Genomic DNA, 22,580 nt, shown 5'->3' on the forward strand with positions numbered 1-22,580 from the left:
TAAAATTAAAAAAATGAAATCTTAAAACTTTAAGTGAAACCTTAAAATTAAAACCCTAAATGAAACCTTAAAATTAAAACCTTACATGAAACTCTAAAATTTTAAGTGAAACCCAAAACCCAAATTCTTAGATGAAATTGAAAACCTTAGGAAATTAAAACACTAAATCCAACCAAAACCTCGAAACCATCATAAAATTTAGGGATTTGTATGAAAATTAACTTCATGAAATAATATGTTTCTGAATGTTGCCTAAATGATGAGGTATTTAGGAAATTTATTTCATTAAAAATTTTCATATAATTTCGTATTATAAAATAATAAAATTAAATAAATAATAAAAATAAAAATGAGATTTTAAATATAAAAAATCACATCCTAACTCTGCCTAAAGGTTGAACAGTTCATATGATTTTTTTATATTTAAGAACTCAATTTTAAATTCGCATCTCACTATCATTTAGGGCACACATTTACATCCATATTTATATTTATTTCTTATATATGTTTTATTTTAATTATTGATATTTAAGTTAGTTATTTAATCATTTGATTTTTTAAAATTAATTTTAAAAATAAATAAATAAATTCAAAATATAATTTTGAAAAATATAATTTTTGGTATCGTACCTAGATGTTGGAAAGTTACCAATAATTATTATTTTCTAAGAATATTATTTTTATTTTAAAGAAATGTTGTGATAAATCTTAGACAAAAACAATTATCTTCAAATTCTGATTTTTATATTAGATAATTTAAGGTATTTTCTTTATTTAAAAAATGTTCACAATATTTCTAAATAAAGATTTTTAATTGATTTTATTTCTTAAAAATGAAGAAAATTATAATTAAATTTTATATAAAAATATTTTCATCCAAAATTATAAATAGTGCACAATTAATTGATACCAATTTTATGGGCGCTGTGAAACTACTAATTCTTCTCTACACATAACTGACTCTTAAACCAAATCTTGTTTTGATAGACCAAATTATCTTTTTAATAAATTTTAAATTTATTTTATTATTTTATTAAAAAAAATTGTAGGTGATCAATCACACCTTAAAAAATATTAATAATGACTCTCCGTATTTTTAAATTTTTTACGTCTAATGATTAAATCTCTAGACTAATATATTATAACAAAGTATACATCTAATTAACTGTCAACTATTTTAATCATATCACCGCCCATGATCTTATATATAAGGTAGTGAGAAAGCCAAGTACATAGGGCATGCCCATACTTTACACCTAGGCTTTCATTCCTCTAAAACTTCTCACATACACTTCACCTTCTTCCTTGTTTTGCCTTTCTCCTTCCTTTCTTCATTACCCTTATCCTAGATACATCACTGATTTGAGTGTCAAAACATGCGCCAGAGCAATAATTTCAGTGCCCTCTAACTGTATTTTTTGGCTATAGGTTTAAGCCATCTTTCCTTCAATCTCACCTCACATTCTTCTAGTTGAGACACCAAAAACATCATCAATAAATTATAATTTAAAATTAAGTTGAGTTCATCAAAATTTTATATAAAAATCATATTTATAAGAGATGAATCATTACATAATTTTTTAAAATAATTAAACAATTAAAAATTATACCAAAAAATTATAAGTGAAATGCTCCTATTTAGCATTAATCATGTTATAAATTAATCTCATTTGATATACTGAGTCCAAATTACCTCAGAACCATCACATTACCTTGAAAACAATGCTTATCTCAAATTATCCCATTGTGAGAATTTGAAATACTTGTTTTTTTAAATCAGTTTTTCCCTTTATAAAACATTTTTCTACAGGCTTATCTTTCTCTATACAGTGTAAGAATGATTTTGTCTTTCACACATAGCAAATAATGATTTTCTCTATACAGTGTAAGAAAGATTTCTCTAATTCTATTTGTTAGAAGTTAGAACATACAAAAAAATTAACTTTTGAAAGACAAAAAAATGAACATTAATAAAAAAATCTTAGATTTGAACAATAAATCCTTCTTCAAACAAATTAAGAAAAAGATTTTTTTAAAAATTAGGATTATATGTATTTTTAAATCTTTCAAAGATTAAAAGGTTCACAATTTTCTAATGAATGAGATTGTCCCACGAGTAATTAGTGTATATTATTTAAAAAATACGTATTTCTCTTTATGTTAATTTGTTAATTTTAAACTAAGTTGTAATTTACATTATGTTTAAATCACCCAATGTAAATTTAGTACACATTAATAATGGTTTATCATGAGAAAAAAAAAAAGGATGTTGAATTTTTTTTTTTTTTTTTGCCAAAAGGACGCTGAAAGTTGATAAATGTTTAATACAAAAATTTTTACTTAAAAAATATTTTTAAAATTTTATGAAATTTCTCTAATCTGTTTAAAGAATATTGCTTTTGAATTTAACACGATAATCAAATACTTACAATAATATCTTAACTAAACCAAACGACGAAACAATTTTGTTTGCTGTAAATGCATGAATATTTAACGAATAATTTGATTGAGTTCAAGAGCTAGGGCTGGGCTTTGTCAGTCTATATCTTGAACAAGGTTTTCGGAGTTCGGATCTAGCCCAAGATTTTAAAATAATTAATATTTTTAAGGTAGTACGTTTTATTTTAAGTACAGTTGTATTCCAGTTTTTTATTTTTTTTTCATATCTTTTTTTTTTAATTTTTATAAGTGAAATTATTTAATTATTTTTTATATAAATTTTTAAAAGTAAATTTTTAGAAAGTCATAAATTTTTTTTGAAAATAAATTTTCTGAAAATCATATAATTTTTTGAGAATAGATTTTTGAAGATTATAAATCTTTCTAAAAATGAATTTTTAGAAAATCAAATTTTCAAAAAAGTTTATAACTTTTCAAAAATTAATTTTTGAAAAATTATATAATTATATGATTTTCCTTAAATTTGTTTATGAAAAATTATAAAACTCTAAAAAAAATTATGATAAAGATAATTAAATAATTTCACTTAAAAAAATTTTAAAAAAAGTTAATTAAATAATTTCACTTAAAAAAATTAAAAAAAAAAGTTGGAGTGTGAAAAGCAAAAATAAAAATACATAAATTTTAAAAATTTCAAATGTAATACATAAATTATAAACTTATTGATTAGTACAATGTTATTTGTGCTTTACCTGTCATCATTTAAAATTTGTCACATTAAAAATAAATATAATATTAGTAAATAAATTTATAATTTAATATCATATTAGAGTTTTTTTAAATTATATTTCATATTAAATATTTTATTATAAATTAAAAATTATTTATGATATTTAATCTATTTTTATAAATTTGTCGAAATTTTTAACTTCGCGAACTAACTTGCAAAGTTTTTTAGCAAAATTTTAAATGGATCACCCAATTTGATTAGACCAACCCGATTTATAGACAAATTTACTGTAAATGCATGATCTTATTTCATTCCATAATAAAATATTAAAAAATCTTGTTCCAATGGTAATACTTCAATATATCAATCCAAACAGGTTCTTCAGCTAAGGGCTCACCAAATACATTATAGAAACTAAAAGAGAAAAAAACACTTAATAGAAACTGAAAGAGAGAAAAACACTTAATTCTTAATTACAATTTAGTGCTGCTAAATGTATCATTATTTTTTTCACATCTCAATTTTTTTTTAATTTTTTTAAAGTAAACCTACTTAATTATTTTCTTCATAACTTTATGAAATTTTATAACTTTTCAAAAATAAATTTTTAAAATATCATATAATTTTTTGAAAATAAAATTTTGAAATGTCAAATTTTTCGAAAATGAATTTAAAAAAATTATAAATCTTTTCAAAAATTTAACTTTTCAAAAATTCATTTTTTTAAAAATTTATAATTTTTAAAAATTTATTTTCAAAAAAAGTTTATGACTTTCTCAAAATTTATTTTCAAAATTTTGTATAAAAAAAGTAATTTTATTTGCAAAAAGTTTTTTACAAAAAATTGGGATATAAAAGGAAAAGACTGAAATGCATTTAGGAACACTAATTACAATTTATTTTGTTTCATAAAAAAATAGTATTTATTTATTATTTCGAAAAGGTTAAAACCACAGGGTTTTCCTTTCCCTCTTCCAGGATTTATAAAATTGCCCTCCCCAAAATTCTTACTCACTTGGCTCCAACGGGAAGTACTAGACGCCATTCCGTCCACACCCACCGCTATCCTTCACAATGTCAGATCGCGACAGGCAACGCGAGAGGGACCGTGACAGAGACCGAGACCGAGAACGTGAACGTGACCGCGACAGAGAACGCCGACGCGACAGAGATGACCGCGAACGCGACCGAGATCGAGACAGAGACAGAGACAGAGATAGAGAACGGCCCCGCAGCAAGAGATCCCATACACCGGAGCGCACCCGGTCTCGTCACGCCCGCTCTCACACGCGTTCCGCCGACCGCGAACTCTACCGTTCACGCTCCATTTCTCATTCGCGCTCCCCGGAGCGCTCCTCCTACCGTCATCACCGGAACCGGCACCGAACACCATCAGCGGAGCCGCCTAGAAAACGGCACCGTCACGAAAGCGAGGAGAGGGAGAAGGATAGGCAAAAGGCAGTGTCGGATTTTGTGGACGGGATAGCTAAAGAGCAGCAGCAAAAGAAAGAAAATAATGAGAATGAGAATGAGAATAGAGATGGTGGGGACGAGGATGAGATGGAGATGATGAAGAAGTTAGGGATTCCATTTGGTTTTGATTCCACAAAAGGAAAACATGTGCCTGGGGCTGATGTTAGTGGCGTTAGGGCTGTGACTAAGCGGCAGCCTAGGCAGTATATGAATCGAAGAGGCGGGTTTAATCGTCCATTGCCCGCAGAGCGCAATCGTTAGAATTCATTAATCGATTGAAAGCATTTTCAAGGTTAGGGTTTTTGGTTTTGTGACTGCTGATTTGGATGTTATTTCGTTTCATGATTTTCCTTTTCTTGGGTTTTCTCGTTTTTGTGTTATTGTAAGTGAATGCTTGTTGGTTTATCAGTTTAATTAGTGAACTTGGAATCACTCCATATTTAAGTTGTATTGTTTGATTTTCCATTCCTATTAGTATTACTACTAGGAAGACTAATGTTGAAAGTAACTAGCTCTAAGGAAATTCAGCATGTGCTGCCATAGCAAATAAATTGGTTTCTGGCATTCGAGTTCTTATTAGAGTTACTGTACAATCTGAGTTGTTGCTCTTTTGAATAAAAATTTGAGCATATTTTAGGATTTAGAAGTGTAATTATCCTACTACAACTTTTTGTAAGTGTCTGTGTCTGTTATTTTGAAGCTTAGTCTATCCCAAGTTGCTGTTCCATGCAGGTTAGTCATCTTCCTAGCACCGGGGATGGTCATCCATTTTGACTGCTGGCATGAAAAGCAAGGCATATATTTAATGATACTTGGTGCCAGAATGATGTCAAGCAGCATTCATATTTGAAAATGTTAAAGTTTGGTGAGTTAGTTACAAGGTGCATAATTGACAGCGTATGTGCTTGACTTACTTGATGTACTATGATAAGGTGTATCTTTTAGATTAAATGAAGGCAGATTTTTGGAACTCAGTTTCCATGGTATAGGATGTCCATGTTACTAGCTGTCTTTTGTATCCAAATTCTAATTTTTTATTCAAATTTCCTATGCTTTCACAAGAATCCAGACGAGGAATGTAGTTCTTATGAATCAGTTTAGTGCATCACACAATTCCCTGTGCTATAATTCTGGAAATTCTCCAAGAATAATTCCATATCTCAATAGAAATAATGCCTTGATATATGTGGATTCCTACTATTTCTAGTGGCATAAAAAATGGCACTTCTAATCTGGGTAAGGACTGTTTTAAACCCCTAATATCTTGCAAAACTCCGATTATAGCCTCAACACCATAATACTAGAGAAATTAAGTAAAATGATAATTAATAGTGCAAAATAGCCTAAACAATCTAGAATATTCTAAATCCTATTTAAAGAACTACACTAAAAATCATAATATATAACAATATTACAAAATATAATTTTGTGTAATCTCCCTAGCCCTATCAACTCTTTTCCTTCCTGTATCATCCGTTGTCCTTATGAGCTTATATATGGCTCCTATTAGTGTGTATTAGTTTTCCCTGGTGATTCAGATGATCATGGTGGAGATGAGCTTAATATTTTAGATTAGTAGCAGCCAGTGCCCGAAGCTAGAGAACTTGACTGTTTTAAAAAATGTTTTTTGATGGCACATAGGTCAATCAAGTGAAAGATCTGGAGTTTTAGAGCTTGTGATGTAGCAGCAAGAAAGTTTGAGCGAAAATATTATGCAGTATACGCCATGTTGCTTAGACTTTCTTTAACTTGAGTAATTGTGTGCTAGGCCTACAAATCTAAGTTTGCTTTTCTTTTTTCTCCAGTTGGTGTGAACAAGCTTTTCTCCAAGATAATATAAACATGTTAGCCTACGAACATAACCCAAAATTGGCACTTTACAAACACCATGCTAACACCATTGAATGGTGGAGGAGAAGATTGGAAAACAAATAGGTTGCATATAAGCCTTATAAGTTTGTAGAATCTCAAATTAGTTATATCTATTGGTTTTTTCTTTAATGGTTAGAGGATATATTATATACCTTGTTATATATACATATGAAATATTTCAATTTATCACTTCCTAAAATACTCAAGTCAGACACATATTAGATATCTCAAAGTGGAGAATGGGGCTTTGATCCTTCAAATATAAGGAAAATTTGAGAACATTTGAATGTACCTGTATTGGACGCATAGCCGTGTCCAACACTCACTCCAATAGACTATGAATCCTTTTTGAGTCTGAGCCAACAGCCTAGCACCTGGACACATACTATGTTGGGAGCTCTATCTGAGTTTTCATCAATATAAATTTCTACCATGTGTATTCAACTTTGAGGAATTAACTAACTTAAGATTTTATGGGGCTTAATTGTAATATTTTGTAGATTTAGAGTTATCTTTGGTATTTTACATTTGTATTAGGGTTTAGGATCTGAGTTTGGATTTCACTGTTCTTTTTTTTTTTTTTTAAAGTTTGATAATTTTCTATTTGGAGTGTAAATATGTTTTCTAAAGTCCTATATCGACTAGGAGTACTAATTCTTTTAGAATTGGGGATTCTATATCGTCAAATCAATGCATGCTTTCTATGGAGATATAGCTTTACATCAGAATTTCTATTGTTATGCTTTTAGATTGTGTGATGCAATCAAGAAAATCCTAGGTGTGTAGCATAGGTTCATTTCTTTCTTGATTTTATGATGCAACCTAGTAACCCAAGCTGTGAAGCTTACGGATCTTTCCTTTTGTTCCCATTTCTTTTTCCATTTTTCTGTGCGTTCTCAAGAATTTCAGATTACAAAACAGTCAAATTCTTATCACGTTGCTGTCCTACATCACTCTTACTTTATCAAGACTGGTTATTTTTTCTACCTGACTTAAAACAGTTGCATATAGTTTAGTGGTACTCTTCTTATCTCTAAGACAGTCTTTGAACTTTTGTTATTTCCTCTCATGAGGTAGTACAGGAAGGCAAAGATAGAGGAAATAGAGCACAAATAAAAATTAGAGGGAAAGAGGAAGCAAGCACAAGAAAATGAGGGAGAATATTAAAATCCAAAAGAGAACCAACAGCGAAAAATCTCATACTCAAATCTCAATTTATATTGTCTCAATAATCAAATGCTAATAACTCAAAACTCACTAGTTGATATAATAAAAAACTACTACAACTGAAATAATTGGTATTTATAAATTACTGCTAGACTTTAATACTTGATAAATGAGAACGTGCATTACAAATTAGTTTGAATAATTTAAAATACCCTTAAATATATTAAAATTACAACGGATCCCATAAAACGTAAAATTACTATGATGTCGTTTGTATTGTATTAAATAGATTTCCTTTATTACATTTGGGGTAACATGGTCAATAAAGGGATTTCATTGGACAACACATCCTTGATTCTTTTTCTTGATATATAAATATTGACACATAAATTGCACAATGTCAATAGTGTAAGCTTAAAAAACCACTTGTTTGTTTGAGCTTTTAGATGATCATAGGTCATGTTCCACAGTTTTTAAAGCCTTTGCTAATCTTGATTTGTCAAGACTTGATCCTTCTTTTATGTGGTTGTTAACTTTGGCCTCAGCAATCAAGGATGCATCCTCCAGAACTATTCAAGGACTGTGTTTTTGTCTGCAATTTATATTGTAACTTGGCATTCACTTGTTTTAGCTGATCGATTGAGTATCATTTAAGTTGCTGCATAAAAAAAAAAATGTAAAAATGACTGTAATTGGTTGGGTGCTCTGTGCAATGTTAACGATCTAAGAAATTCTTTTTCATATATTCATGGAGTGAAAGTTAAAAAATCTAGGGTTCAGAATTCACTACCATGTGTTTAAATATTGTCAACCATTTAAAAATTGGGCATATTTTCCAGGAATGAGTATTGTTTTCTATTTTCACTTCAAATTTGCGTCTATGTCCTTCAAGAAAGTAATTTATAGATAGGTGATTGCTTTAGCAGAGATCATATTTTACATGGAAGTCAATCTTAGAAAATTCTGGTTCCCTATACATACAAGATATGGTGGTAAACTTTTGAGCCCTTGGGATGGGGCTTGATAAAAAAGGAACCTTGTTTGAGTAAAACTTTGTTGGATTTTAATCATAGTTGGTGTGTTTTGCAGATTGTAGTGGCTTCTTAGCCAAATTGAATCAGGGATGACATCTATATTTACATGTGAGGCTTTAAGCTCTTTGCATGGTGCTTTTTGTGACTCATTTCTCGAAATTCTGATAATTGTATTATCATGTAGCATCTAATTGTGCCAAGTGATTACAACTGCCGGATTTGGATGTTGTATTTGTGAGTGTTGCATGCCGTTTGTTGAATGCTCAGAACCTTTTTTCTGCATTTATATATGCCTTTTGTTGTTTTCTACCTCCCCTATTTCAGATACTATTTTGGAATTTATGAAGTATTTCACTTTTATTATATTCAAATAAGCTTTTAATTTTTTATTTATATTAAAATAAGCTTTTATTCCAAATGGAAGGTTGCTTCTGTTACGATCAATGTCAGTAGAATTTTTTTGTCCACGATGCGGATGCGGCTTAATGTTATGGCAAAATCAACTATTTATGACGTGGACACAATCTGAAAATTAAAAAAAAAAAATACTTGAACAATGAAAATAATATATTTGTTTTTGTTTTTATTCTTTTTCTTTTTTCTTCCGGTTCTATCTCTTGCCTCTCACTCTTCATCCTCGACTCATGTCTGCTCTGGTCATTAGAAAGTCAGTCATGTTGTATTTGGGGTCGGCAAGTCCGAAAACGACCTTAAAATGGGTCAAAACGGTTTTAAAAGAAATCGAATTTGGAGCTACATTTGGTCTGCCAAGCCATTTAGGCTAGTTTTGGGGTTGTTTTCGGCCTTATTGAATTCGGTCTCGGTTGGCTTGATTCAATCGGACCATTAATCGGATAATGGTCGAAACAGATTAGGATTGTGGGGTCGGGAGAAAGAATCAGGAGGAAAGGAGAGAGAAAGAAGTAAAACAATTATTATTTTTTCTTTATCAAGAAATAAATTTTTTTCAATTTTAGATTTCGTCATTAGGGTATTACGTGAAAAAAAATTCAAACAATGGGGCATTAGATCTCATAGAGCTTAATTCTCATTCTCAATCCATGAGCAAAAATCAAACAATGAAACGTTAGATCTCATAGAGTTTAATTCTTATTCTCAGGTCATGAGCAATATGAACAGGAAGTTTTCTTCTCCTGTTGAGCTACTGAAAAAATATCCGAAGAACAACGGGATATTAGAACCCGCGGAACTTCGTAGAGGCTTTGTTTCGTGCCTCATTTGAATAAATAAATAAATATATATATATATATATTTTTTAATTGAGTCTTACAATTCAGTCAAATTAGTTTTCATGTGGATAAAAAATAGTGCCTCATTACAATAAATCATTTTCTCAATTTTGGGTTTGTTATTAGGCGAGATCAGTTTTCATACGGAAGAAAAAAGTCTAATCTGTGTTGATTATAAAAAAGTTAATTTTCTTTTATTTGGAATATAAGTTTATTCTGATATAAAATTTTATTTGGGACAATAAAATCATTAATTACTTATCTTAGAAAATGAGATAATTAGAGATTATTTTAGTATTTTTTTTTTTTTTTTGTGGTTTCAAACATATACTTGAATTGCAAGGCAGCGTGTTATTTTCCACCACAAAAGGCTGAAGGTTTTTAGTGGAAAAATCATATAAGAATAGTGTATTAATTAATTAATTAATTAATTAATTAATTATTAGTATTAGAATAATGAGAAAGTTGGTTGGAAGCACGTTAAAACTGGAACCAAGTCAATTGGGTGGTCCTACTTCTTCCCCCATTGAAAAGAAAGCCCAAAACCATGTGCTAATCAAATGTCACACGGACTGCCGCAGTACATCAATAATAATATAAAAGCATATCAGAAATAGTACCTCAACGAAACAACCCCACTTTTTAACATTCATCTTATTGGCAGAAAAAGAGGGATCATATATTAATTATATATTAATAAAAGGGAAGTCGACGAAAAGCTGTAAAAGAAAGGAGAGGAGATGATGGGAAAACCCCATTTATGCTTTAGGTGTTGCTGCTGGTGGTTGTCGGTTTTTGAATGACAAAAGCCATGCACTGAACCTGATGCTTATTGTCAAATGCCAGGCAGCGGATATACGCATTTGGGTATGCCTTCTTGCATTCCTGAATTTCATTCAGAACTTGAGAGGAGTCGCTGCATCCAAACATTGGCAGCTTCCAGAGTGTCCAATACCTCCCGTCATAGTACCCTGGAATTCTGCTATTTTCCCTGTGGACAGTCCCCACCTAATATTTTATTTTTTTTTAAAGGAAAGCAGTTTTTGAACTGTTAGAACCTAGGCAAACCCCGGTAAACAAAAATGAAAGAACAAAAAACAAATACCACACAATAACTCCTAATATAGTATTTTAAAAAACAAAAGGATTCCAGGAAATGATCTCTAATTTTCTCATGAAGTAATAATAATGGAGACAAGCATAAATCAATTCTTAAAATCTGTTTTTTTTTTCTTTAATTAGATCTTGGTTATCTGATTTTGGTTTTTTTCCGTTGCAGCACTAAAGCTGGCTGTACAGAGAGAAGAAAACACTGAAAAAAAATTAAGTTGATAGGTAGTAAGCTGGGATCTTGAACCAGAACAAGAAGGTTTCTGCAACCAATTCTGTTTAAGCATAGCCGATGGATTGAAAAATGATTATCCAGAGATGCATGCATAGTGAAACGAGGAGAATAGCTTGACTGGGATGCATGGAAAGGACTTTGATTGCAATTTTTATAAGTTAAACAAAAAAAGATTATTGATTTGTGGACAACGAAAAAGGTTTTTATTCTGAATATTGCAGCTGTAAGAGGAACATATATATATAGTTCGTATTACCTCATCAAATTCAAGACAAGGAATCCACCCCTTTTTCAGCATGTAGTCAATTTCCTTTGCAATCGAGTCATCTGAGAGAGGTGGAAGGTAAGAAAGCGTCTCAAACTTCTTGTTATTGATTGGATTCCATGTCTGTTAAATCAAAAGTCAACTACACATTAGAAAGCAGCTAAACACATAAGATCACACGTTGAGCAGTTTCCAGATATTTTACTCTCATCACAGTACCTTCATGCAGTGAATTCTTAAACCACTGGAAACAGTTTTCCGGCTCCATGCAAAGGAATCCTTAGATGGGAGCAGCTTTGGAACATTGGTTTTCAAGCCAACATAGCCAGAACCAGCGAGTGGAGCTGCAAAGATTCCGGCAGACATCTTGGAGCAGGGCTGGATGTCCAAAGAAAATTGAATAAGCTATAAAACGACCGACTATAAATGAACAATAGTTTATCTTGAGGAAGTTGACATGGAAATGGGAAAAATGAAAGCACAAAAGAAGTTGGCTTGATGTCTGTAAGCTGATGTATGGTTTGTTTAAAGTGAAAGAAAGTTGCTGAGAAGACGATTTGTACAAGACAGTGAAGGGGCCTTTGAGGCTCTTCGGCTTTGGTTTTATCACAAATTCTTTGCTTTTTTTTTTTTTTACTATTACCACCCGCTGTAGCTTTGGCAAGCAGGGAAAAAAAGGTTGGGACCCGCTGACCAATGGTTCCACTGAGGTGTCTTCGCTATAATACCAAGTTGAGGACGTCAGCATAACCACTTGAAATCAAAACTATGGATGACAGATGATTCATTTCTATCCCTTTGGCGTTTCCGTCAGCTGAATATATATTTAATATCGGTAATAATGGTACCAAGTTGAAATTATTTACTATATACAGCTGCAGCATGTGGGAAGTGGGGTAACTTTCAACCTCAAAATTAAAAAAGGCAGTTGAGCCAACAGGATCCTCAGTAACCGAAGAACCTATGTAAAACTACGAGCTACAGTTATCTACAGCTGCTGACGTCTAACAATCCAGTATTTTACCATGGCAGTCAAAATCCAGACATTAGTACTAGAACTTCCAGAGGGTTCAAATTATATTTGTAACTGATTAAAAGATTGTGCTAGTTTAACAAAATTTATAAATGATCAACGACCAAAAATGAAAAAATTGCCTTAAAAAATCGAACTCGGTATTATTTATGAAACAGAGGAGTACGACATAGGGACCAGTTTTCAAAATTTACCTCACCTCCTAAGCACTACCAAATACCAACCTCGCCAAATATATTTAATTTAAAATGAGATTTTAGGTAAAATGCCTGCCATTCAATGTGGACGCATCCATTACACTATGATCTTGGATTGCTATTACTTTTGCTTGAGACATATATAAGGAAATTATAAAGAATGAAACTGAAACAACATTAGGACTTACAACCTGAGTGAATGAGCGATGAAATGTTATACAAAAGGATAAGAATTCTGGCATTCTTACATAATCATAAGAATGGCAAAAGCTAATGGTAAATACAAATCATGGTGACAGTCTATATGAAGAATGTTATGGGTCTAAAGAATTATGCTTAACACAAACTCTGAGCAGGTTTGCACTCAAAAACTACTTAATCTCAGCATGATCCATTGACGTCAATGCCAGAGCTTCATGCAAAAGCCAGCGGGCACCACGGATGATTTTTTGCTTGAGATACAATCTGAAAATGTGTCAACAAGCTGCTCGGCAAGTGCTGCTGGATCTGTAATGAAAATATCAACAAAGACCTTCACAATCCTTACCTCCTGTGGGGTTGCTCTCAAGCTGTACCAGGTGAGGAATTTCTGTCTAAAGTTCTTCTCAATATGTCCCTTACACTCTAACCATCTGATCACCTTCACGCAATGCTCAAAATCCGTATCTGGGAGACCATTTTCCACACATTCTTCGTCCCGCCTTTCCCCGCTTCTCTTCTTCCAGGTGCTGCCATCTTGGGGATCTTCTCCTTTCCCAGCCCCATTCTCTAGGTCCTTGTTGCTGGATTTAGATCTCCCACTCCATCCTTGTCCATCTTTAATTATTTCCATCCTGCAGGGAGTAATGGGCAAACCAGCTTCTGAGCAACCCACAAATGGCACACACTCGGTACCAGTCTGAACTGGGGCATCAGAGCCATTATCAGTGCTTGTATCCTCAGTAATTGGGTCCTGCGATGTGTGCTTTTTCTCAACATTTATGACAACAGATTCAGGCATAGGACCAACCATCTCCATGACACGTTCCTCACCCAACAGAGAAACTGCATCTGCTGGAGTTCCATCTCCACCAAGGACAGTGCAGTTAATAGCACCCTTAGATAGATTTGTGGAAACAATTTTATCAGCGTCCTTGCAATATGTCACATAATTATCTGCCCGGTCATCAGTATGATCACTATACGTAGTAATGTTATTAGTTTCATCCTCCACAGAAGATGGATTAGAAAGGCTGCTATAGTTGGTTGCTGGGCTTTGACTTCTTTCCATCACTGGGCAGCTTGGGACTTCCTCCCCACTACAGGCTGTTGAAATTGGAACTTCCCATGGGCCAAACTCTCTTGTCCTATTAAAGGAGACAATTTTGAAATTATACTCTGTACCTGGAGTCAGCCCTGTGACCACAAACCTTGTATTTGGCACAAACAGGGTACAAGTTGATTTAACAGGGTAATCCCTATCATGAACCCTGCGATGCCATAAGGTGTAACCAATAATACTGCCGGGTAAAGTTTCTTCACAACCCACAATCACAGCAATGGAAGTTGGTCGAACATCTTCAAAGCGTACAATAGATGGAGAAGTCGAACTTGAACCTGGTGAAAATGAAGGACAAATTTATACACTAAATCAACAAAATATATACCATCAAAACTTTACTTGAAGGTTAGGTAACTGCACAGTAAAGAACTGAAATTAAAGTAAGTTAAAACTTCTGCTGCAAGTAAAAGATTACACAGGATTAACACTTCATATGAGGTTATAGAAAACCCATTTAATCAGGAGAGCAAGTAAAAGATTACCTGGTATCAAATGATCTGGGGAAGGATTTGAGATAGCATCAAAACGCATTTTGTCCAGTACCTCCACTGCAGAAGAACAGAGTTTCTGAACTTCTGGTCCTGAAGAAAGCCTGTTAACAATACCCCTACCCATTTTCACAGGCACACCAGTTAATGGACCTACTTCAGCTTCAAGCTTCTTAACAGCTTCATCAACAATCTCAAAAAGATTTTGGTATTTTTCAGTCCCATTAAGAAGTTTTTGTCCTAAAGAGACGCGATAACAGAGTATGTCCACCCTCCTCGTATCTTTTGCCACCATCAGTTGTTTTCTCCAGCACCTAAATGCAGATGGGAAGTATTTGGAACTGATTTGATCAGACTGTCTATTGACATTCTTTGTTAAATAAATAACAAAAGTATCATTTAACAATTAACATAATCAATATTTTTGGTTTAGTATATTTATGTTTACATCCCTTTTTCCTAATATAGTGTTGCAAGGGGCATTATTAGAGTATCAATATCAAATTTAGTTGACACAAAAAGTTTCCATTATTTCAACTGCTTTGCTTATCAACAGTGAATTCTAGGTTTTTCTGATAAAAGAAGGTTCATAAACTAACATTCTCTAGAGCTTAGAGCCAAACCAATGAATGAAACTTCAGTGACACACCACAGTGGCTTTCAGAATGTAGTACCAACATTTCAAACATGCACAAATATTCAACAGAATACTGTAAGTATACCAATTTACTGAGTGACAAACATGTATAATAATAAGAACAAAAATTCCACAAAGAAACAATATCTTTGGTTTGAGTTTCTAGAAATATTGTAAATAAATAGAGAAAAGGGAGAAATTTCTTTGTCCTTTTGTCTCTGGGTGTGTCTGTGCTGCGTTAAAGAGAAAGCAAATCACATAACACATGCAACATGATTCATAAAACATATAATTGCTGATGGTCTTAAGTATACGGAATAACTACTACAATATAACAAGTAATTTAACGAGATATTGTATTGATTTTCCTTAATAATCAATTTATAGTTCATTCAACTTTGTCTCTGAGGAGGCCATAAGTTTTTATTATCCTAGTACATCAAATAGCAAATAGTTGAAGTAATACTTTTAGCTCACACTGTAAAGCATGAGAATCAAACTACATGGCCAAAGTACAGCATTACATAAGAGCATAATCCCAGTCTAGAAGTATAAAGCTAGGCAAGAAGTGGCAAAAATGAATGCCAAATAAAATCTTTAAAATGTGACTTATCATATATGCAAATGTGACATAATGTAGTATACTCCTTGAAAACCGAATTCAAGTAATCTTAAAAAAAACAGCTCAATTGCCTTTCATCCTCATCTTGACAAAGTAATAACCTTTACAGATGAAATTTTCTAAACTTAAATAAACTCCTGAAGGAGAAATCAGTTAAAATTAACTTGGAAACATATAAGACATCTTCTAAACGCCACAGGAATCACGAACTCTACTCTGTAAAATTAAATATGATAGTGCTTGGAAAATACAGTGATCAAGAAAAAACAAAGATTATTAAATAAAAACTGTAACTTTAGCACTTTTGCATTCCAAATGCTTTAGAAAATAGAGTGCACCATTTAAACTCACAGAAGAAAAGTAACCCTCTCATTGTTGGTTAAACATGCACAAAACAAAATTGTAAGTGATAACAAAAAAGAACAAGTCAAAATGCCAATACATACGATAACAAGTGAAAGCAATTAAAACTACAATAACAAATACTCTTGGCTCTAGAAGATAATAGAAAAGAAAACAACACTATAATACACTTAACAAACGGACCGATCAGAGTTAAAATATTCAACTTTTATCTTACACCAATCTAGCAAAATTAAGATGAACATTAGATTCACTCAACTAAAAGAATTGCACTGATAATTTTACTGCTAATTCTTGCAGTATGACTCCAATCTATGCTTGGAGGTAATTCAACTAATTGCTTATTCTCATAGAGCTAGCAGAAAAGCAGACAAAAGGACCAAGGGAAGGGAAAATTAACATATTTTCAATTGGCATGGTACAACTGATTTTTTTTTTTGAAACTTTAGAACATTAATATGTCAATGGTGCATGCGCCAGTCTGTAGCACAAAATAAATGAAACTTCTTGATAATAAATGAAACTTCTTGATACTAAAACCAGTATGCAGAATTCATGATTTTATGCAACTATATCATGCCAGAGATGTTTAATAGAATGCTGAAATTCTCCGGAGAATACAGTAAGATATACAACAAGCATAATACAATTTGAGAAGTCACCTACTGAAGGTAAGATGATAATTGAATTAAAGATTTAAGAGTTAGGCATTGTCAATTACATAAGAAATACGATAAAAGCCCTATGAAAAGCCAGGATAATCTATTAAAAATAATCAAAGGTGAAAATGATGTGAAGGAACAGCCATGAAATTTTGCAACTGAGATAGGCACTCAAGATTTATAAATTTATTAAATGTTACATGAGGAAGCTATCAGACAGGCTTATTTCAGACCTCAGACCAAGTACATTCTATGTGGCCCCGAATATTATGTTTAGACTGAAGAAGAAACAACATAAGATGGCGTACATTTTTACCCACTTAAAATGAGGGTTCCACTTTCCAGCTATCTACATGCCTTTTATTTTTCATGAATATTATAAAATTATTGAAAATTGCCTAACTTCCAATAAATTTTACAAGTTATACATCTGCGTCACAAACTCCTCAAGTCAGTAAGGACCTGAGAGCATCTTGAACAAGCATTTTCCTTCAATTTGCCAATACTTGTATCATTAGTTAAGTTTTTAAATATGTTGCTTGACACTCAAAGATTACCTCTCACTATTCATGCAACAATCTAAAAAATTGTCAGATTTATTGGATTTTAAGAGCAAATATCCAATTCCAGTATCTTGGTTCATTTTATTCAGAAGTTCCAGTCATGCAGCTACTCCTTCAAACCAGATCAACATCTCTCATTATGAAATGTTTCCTTTATGTTATCCTTTGAAATTTAAAAGTTCCGAGCTAATCCTGCATGATATCACAATGAAAACTTAAGGAAATTCTGCAAGCTAAAGATTCTGTCATCAGAGCCAGAATTGCCAAAACAATTGAAATTACTGTCAACAAATAACATTAGAATAAATTGGAAAATAATAGATGGAGAACAGAAACTATCCATAGGGCATAAGCCACAACAAGGTGCATTCACTCACACACACACACACTAAAAGCATAAAGCTGATTAAACAGAGCTGCAGAATACAATCGATGAAAGTTTGATATTGTCTGATAGCAGCAAAAGTTATTTGCAAATCAATCATCTCCTAGTGCTTATAGAATCACAACCATGAGGTACAAAATGGAAACAATCAAAGAGATAAATTTAGGATCTTTAAACAAATTACTAGTACATATCAAGTGCTAGCATTTATGGTGGTTGAAAAATATCCATAATTTCTAAGGACCAAAAGATATGCAAAGCACCAAAGCAAAACAGAGAAGAAAAGAAAAAAAAAAAAAAAAGAGAAAACAAAGTCTCAAACTCACTGAACAGTATACCAAAGAAAAGAAACACACAGACAAAACAAAAACAAAGGTAATATATATATATATATATATATATATAGAGAGAGAGAGAGAGAGAGAGAATAAATAACAACTAGGAGTATTTACCCGAGCAAATCATTTACTTTCCCACATGCTACACAATAAAAGTTCCCATCAAATCCAGCATGTTGTTTATCTTTTTGAATACCAGACTTCTCATGTTTTAAAGCACACTCAAGATGACATGACATGCCACAAGAATTGCCCTGGAAAGGAGGCTCTGAGCTACAAATTAACCACAGGCTAGGATCCTTGTTGTCATCAAACTTACAACAGATGCAGCAGGAACACCTCTTGCAAAATGCATCTTCTTGTCTCAAGGTAGCTTTACAAGCCGAGTTTTTGCAATAAATAGCATTGGTCATATCAATTCCACCATTATTGATTGCAAGATCATTCACCAGAAAGGGCAGTCGGGAAGGATGATCAGCTTTCCTTTGCCTTTTGAAATTTCTCTGGCCATTTGTTGGGGAAGATTGCGACTCAGTAAGTGTTACACCCTCATGATCCCCTGAATTCTTTTCACCTACAATTTTCAAAAGGTTCTCTATTATTTTCAGCTTGGTCAAGCCAGTATATTTCCTTTCCTTCCCCATCTCAGCACATAGGATCTGTAAAATCTCCTGACGGCTCCATGATTGTAGCATTTCAGAGGCCCTATTTGTCCTCTTTGATAATTCATAGACAAGTTCCCTCTTTTCATCCATACTCAATTTACTACATTTTGATGGATCAAGTGCAACTCCTACAGGCAAGGGAGCAGAAACTTGCAAGTTAACAAGTGGAAGCATTAGAAGCTACCCAGAAAAACAAGAGATTCTAATACTTATATCAACTTGACAAAAAGTTAGAAATGATAAACAAGGAAATTGCATAATTATTTATAAAAGTTAAAAAAAAAAGGAATAAAGATAAGAAAATAAAGTTATAACCTCTCACAGATCCAAATATCAACAATATCCTTGTGTTTATCATGTCCATCTAGGAAATAATAATGCAGTCTTTCACCCCATGCGCACAATGACAAAACCAAAAAGATAAAGAAATTTACAAACAACAAACTGAACCAGCTAATACTCCTAAATTGTTGTTAGGTAATTACTGTTACTAACCAATTATGACAGTCATTCAAGAAGCTCTACTAGAATCACCCATATACTAGATGTCTTAATAAACTTAATAAATCAAAGTATATTCCAATCCACTCTGTTCCGAAACAGAAAAACTAATAGTTGACCTCAACTAAAAAGGACGTTCCAACTACATCAAATACCGCAGATTGTTTGCAGCACAATTCAATATAATAGGATACTGGAAGACATCATAGCCGCCTCAAGTAAGGGATTGAACACAATGCCATTTGACATTGTAAAACCTCAGGCTCCTCACTTTCATCAGGTTTGTCACATGGGGTTATTTAAGATGGTAGTGTGCTCATTAAATATGAAGACGTGATAGAACGTAAGGTTAGTTCTTCATCATATACATCTATATCAAGCATTGTTATAATAGCAATAATGCAAAGAAAAGACACCACAGGCATTATCCATAATGAAAGCAAATTAACAGTCAAATTCACCCACCACAATAAATTTGTAAGAAACCAATATATCAAAATGCTGAAGAAGATCAAAACATAAGATGATCTCAAATTTCAACATATTTCCAGAAAAAGAAAGAATCATCTAACTGAAAAATAAGTATAATGAAGGAAAATTCTTTACTGATGTACAGAGAAACCCAAAAATTCTAATCAACACCCAGAACCACAAAACCAAGAAATGAAAAAAAAAAAAAAAAAAAGAATCAATTTTCATTCAAATTGCGAGTCCTTTGAAAGATCAAACCTTTAAGATCTTCAATAAACTAAAAACCAAAAGCAAAACAAAATATTGAATACCCAGATTACATATCAGCCAGAAAATCCAAAAAACAAAAAGAACTTACATTATGAGAAAGAAGAAAAATAAAAAAAAAATTACCCTGAAAATGGGAATCCATGGGAACAACAGCTGAATAATAGGAGAGCACTCAACACAACACCCACATTACCATAAAAACCCCAACTTTTTGAAGCCTGTAACGAAAAAAGACAGAAACTTCCTCTTAAAAAAAACACTAATTAGAAACAAAAATAGTATTAACAAAATAAATAAACAAATTTCTTTTAAAAAAACAGATAAGAAAGGAGAGAGAAAGAAAGGGAGAAACAATGAAACATGATGATGATGATGGTGATGATGATGATGATGATGATGATGATGATGGGAATAAGGCGTAACAAATACCAAGAAAGGATGCTTGAAATTCCGCCACAACAAAAGAATCCATGACTTGGGGTTGAGAGTTGAAAGGCTTTCTTATTCCTATTCCTTCTCTCTTTTCATCTCAAAAATAAAAAAATAAAAAAAACAATAATATGTAGATAATAATATACTATATATTTTTCTGTTTGCAGTATTAAATGGGTCCTCTCTTTTTGTTGCGGGTTTTTATTATTCTAGTGTTTTTTTTTTTTTTTTCTTTTCTTTCAGGGGAGATTCGAGGAGTGGAGGACTTGTTCTAATTCTTAATGAAAGAGAGAAAAGAGAAGGAAAAGGCGGAAAGAAAGGAAAGGTAAAAATTATACTATTACCCAAAAAAAAAAATGGGGAGAAAAGCGGCTTTGAGTCCAATAAAGATACGAGGCGACGAAGTTGAGGTTGAGAGAGTTAAGAGTAGAGAGGAAGGGAGGGGCAAAAGTGGCTGCTTGCATTTGCTGCATGTCATCTTCTTTTCCAGCCTCTCTCTCTCTGTCTCTCTTCTCTCTCTTCAAGTTATTTCCTTCTATTTTTGTTTTTTTTATCAAACAATTTCTTTTTCCTTTTTTTTTTCTGATAAGATATTTATAATTTTTTTTTCAACTCTATTTTAGTTGATACTAAATGAAAATAAAGTTGGTATTTCACATTAATTTTTGTATTAAATGTTTTCTTATTTTTTCATTATTGATAAAAATTGTATGTATCTTAGACTTGTCCGGCGAATCATTCTCACTGCATTGGAGCTTCCTTTGGAATAAAAATGGAATTACCACTCGGAGCACCAATGTGGTTTTGGATTATACCACTAAACGAGATCTTTATTTAAAGAATAAGAATTTTTTTTTTTTTACTAAAATTAAACGAGTCACTCAATTGTCGGAGGGCTTTTTCTTTTTCTTCTAAAGATATTAAATACTATTTGTTTCAGAAATACCATTTTTTTTTTCCATCGTTTTTGGAAAGTTTAATCTTGAAATAATCAATTTCTCACCCAATATTTTTTACTTTTTTTTATTTTTTAGTTCAAAAAATATTTTATCATTTTTTGAATTATAGTGTGTGAATGAATTATCATTTTTGAATTTTTCTTGTTTTATTTTGTAATTTTTTCATTTATGAATTTTTTTATTATTTGTAATTATTTAATTCTTTTATAATTTTTGCAATTTTTAAATTTGGGTGAATTATAGATTCAAAAAGAAAAAAGAGAATCAAAAGTTGCTTTGAATTTTTTTTATTTTTTTGTTATTTGAATTCTGGAATTTTATTTGAATTTTTGCAAACTTAATTTTTTGGGTATTTGATTTGAATTTTTGAAAGATTTTAGTATTCATGAATATCTAGTTTAATTTTTTCCAAAAAGAAACTGTTTGAACATTTCTTTTTTTCTCTTCCCACTTTTCATGCCTTACTTTTTCTTTTTCTTTTTCTTTTTTTTTTATGTATTTTAACTTTAAGGGAGAAAATAAAAATAATAATAGTATTTTTGAAAACTTGAGGATATTTGGTTTAATTATTTCAAAATTTTCTTATTAGAAATTTTATCTCTCTCTCTCTCTCTCTCCATGTTTCATATTTTTCTGTATTTTCATATTTTAACGTTAAAAAAAATTTTAAATAATATTTTTAAAAATTAAAAAATATACTATCACTTATCAATCAAAAACAACCATATGACAATATTTAAAAAAAATATTTTTCTAAAAATAAAAGCTGTCTCCAAGGACATGGCAGCCAACTAACCCCTAATTTTTTTCCATATTTTAACACAAAAATATTAAAAATAATAGTTTTTTTGAAAAAAAAAATCGAAAATTATTTTAATATAATGTATAAAATAGATGTATAGATATGAAGTCAATTCAAACTAAAATGTTCAAACAAGCGTTTATGTTTCAAAAAGAGGCCTACGAAATCTAGGAATTAGCCATTGGCTGTCTAATGCTGCATTCAACAAAACAAAACCAAAATAAAATATTAATAAGCCATAAACTTTTTCACGATTTTATTTATACAAAAAAAGGTTCGAAATTCATGAATTAAAATATTTATAAACATTGTGAGAATTTCATTTCAAGTAAGAT

At 31.6% G+C, this 22,580-nt stretch overlaps 3 protein-coding genes across 4 annotated transcripts; 1 reads left to right on the forward strand and 2 right to left on the reverse strand.

The window, feature by feature from the left end:
• Nucleotides 1-4,072: 4,072 nt before the first annotated feature.
• Nucleotides 4,073-5,667, forward strand: LOC111286597 (uncharacterized). The gene is made up of 2 exons (XM_022876639.2): nt 4,073-4,895; nt 5,336-5,667. Exon 1 carries the CDS (start codon nt 4,205-4,207, stop codon nt 4,862-4,864), a length of 660 nt encoding a protein of 219 aa, XP_022732374.2. The 5' UTR covers nt 4,073-4,204; the 3' UTR covers nt 4,865-4,895; nt 5,336-5,667.
• A 4,739-nt stretch (nt 5,668-10,406) lies between these two features.
• Nucleotides 10,407-12,126, reverse strand: LOC111285198 (ribulose bisphosphate carboxylase small subunit, chloroplastic-like). The gene is made up of 3 exons (XM_022874505.2): nt 11,756-12,126; nt 11,528-11,659; nt 10,407-10,934 (listed from the first exon to the last, which is right to left on the reverse strand). The coding sequence occupies exons 1-3, from the start codon at nt 11,900-11,902 to the stop codon at nt 10,692-10,694; spliced, it is 522 nt and encodes a 173-aa protein (XP_022730240.2). The 5' UTR covers nt 11,903-12,126; the 3' UTR covers nt 10,407-10,691.
• A 783-nt stretch (nt 12,127-12,909) lies between these two features.
• LOC111284911 (VIN3-like protein 2) lies at nt 12,910-21,054 on the reverse strand. 2 transcript variants are annotated; one of them, XM_022874010.2, is made up of 5 exons: nt 20,482-21,054; nt 20,176-20,270; nt 18,260-18,938; nt 14,570-14,889; nt 12,910-14,362 (listed from the first exon to the last, which is right to left on the reverse strand). In XM_022874010.2, exons 2-5 carry the CDS (start codon nt 20,192-20,194, stop codon nt 13,167-13,169), a joined length of 2,214 nt encoding a protein of 737 aa, XP_022729745.2. In that variant the 5' UTR covers nt 20,195-20,270; nt 20,482-21,054; the 3' UTR covers nt 12,910-13,166. The 2 variants fall into 2 exon arrangements, with proteins under 2 accessions (XP_022729745.2, XP_022729744.2); XM_022874009.2 differs by lacking the exon at nt 20,176-20,270 and having other exon boundaries at nt 20,482-20,665.
• Between the last annotated feature and the right edge of the window lie 1,526 nt (nt 21,055-22,580).

This window comes from Durio zibethinus, chromosome 6, assembly GCF_047325235.1.
Source record: "Durio zibethinus cultivar Kanyao isolate XHJ-2024 chromosome 6, ASM4732523v1, whole genome shotgun sequence".
In the NCBI taxonomy this organism is placed as follows: domain Eukaryota; kingdom Viridiplantae; phylum Streptophyta; class Magnoliopsida; order Malvales; family Malvaceae; genus Durio; species Durio zibethinus.

Excerpts from the sequence above, each read along its gene's own strand:
- LOC111284911 (XM_022874009.2), bottom strand. The coding sequence starts at position 20,524 with ATGGATTCTTTTGTTGTGGCGGAATTTCAAGCATCCTTTCTTG. Across the intron at positions 18,939-20,481 it reads ATTTCAAGCATCCTTTCTTG|GAGTTGCACTTGATCCATCA; the intron begins GTATTTGTTACG and ends CCTTGCCTGTAG. Across the intron at positions 14,363-14,569 it reads CCCAGATCATTTGATACCAG|GTTCAAGTTCGACTTCTCCA; the intron begins GTAATCTTTTAC and ends CATTTTCACCAG.
- LOC111285198 (XM_022874505.2), bottom strand. The coding sequence starts at position 11,902 with ATGTCTGCCGGAATCTTTGCAGCTCCACTCGCTGGTTCTGGCTATGTT. Across the intron at positions 11,660-11,755 it reads TAAGAATTCACTGCATGAAG|ACATGGAATCCAATCAATAA; the intron begins GTACTGTGATGA and ends TTGATTTAACAG. Across the intron at positions 10,935-11,527 it reads CTTGTCTTGAATTTGATGAG|GTGGGGACTGTCCACAGGGA; the intron begins GTAATACGAACT and ends ATAAAATATTAG.
- LOC111286597 (XM_022876639.2), top strand. The coding sequence starts at position 4,205 with ATGTCAGATCGCGACAGGCAACGCGAGAGGGACCGTGACAGAGACCGA.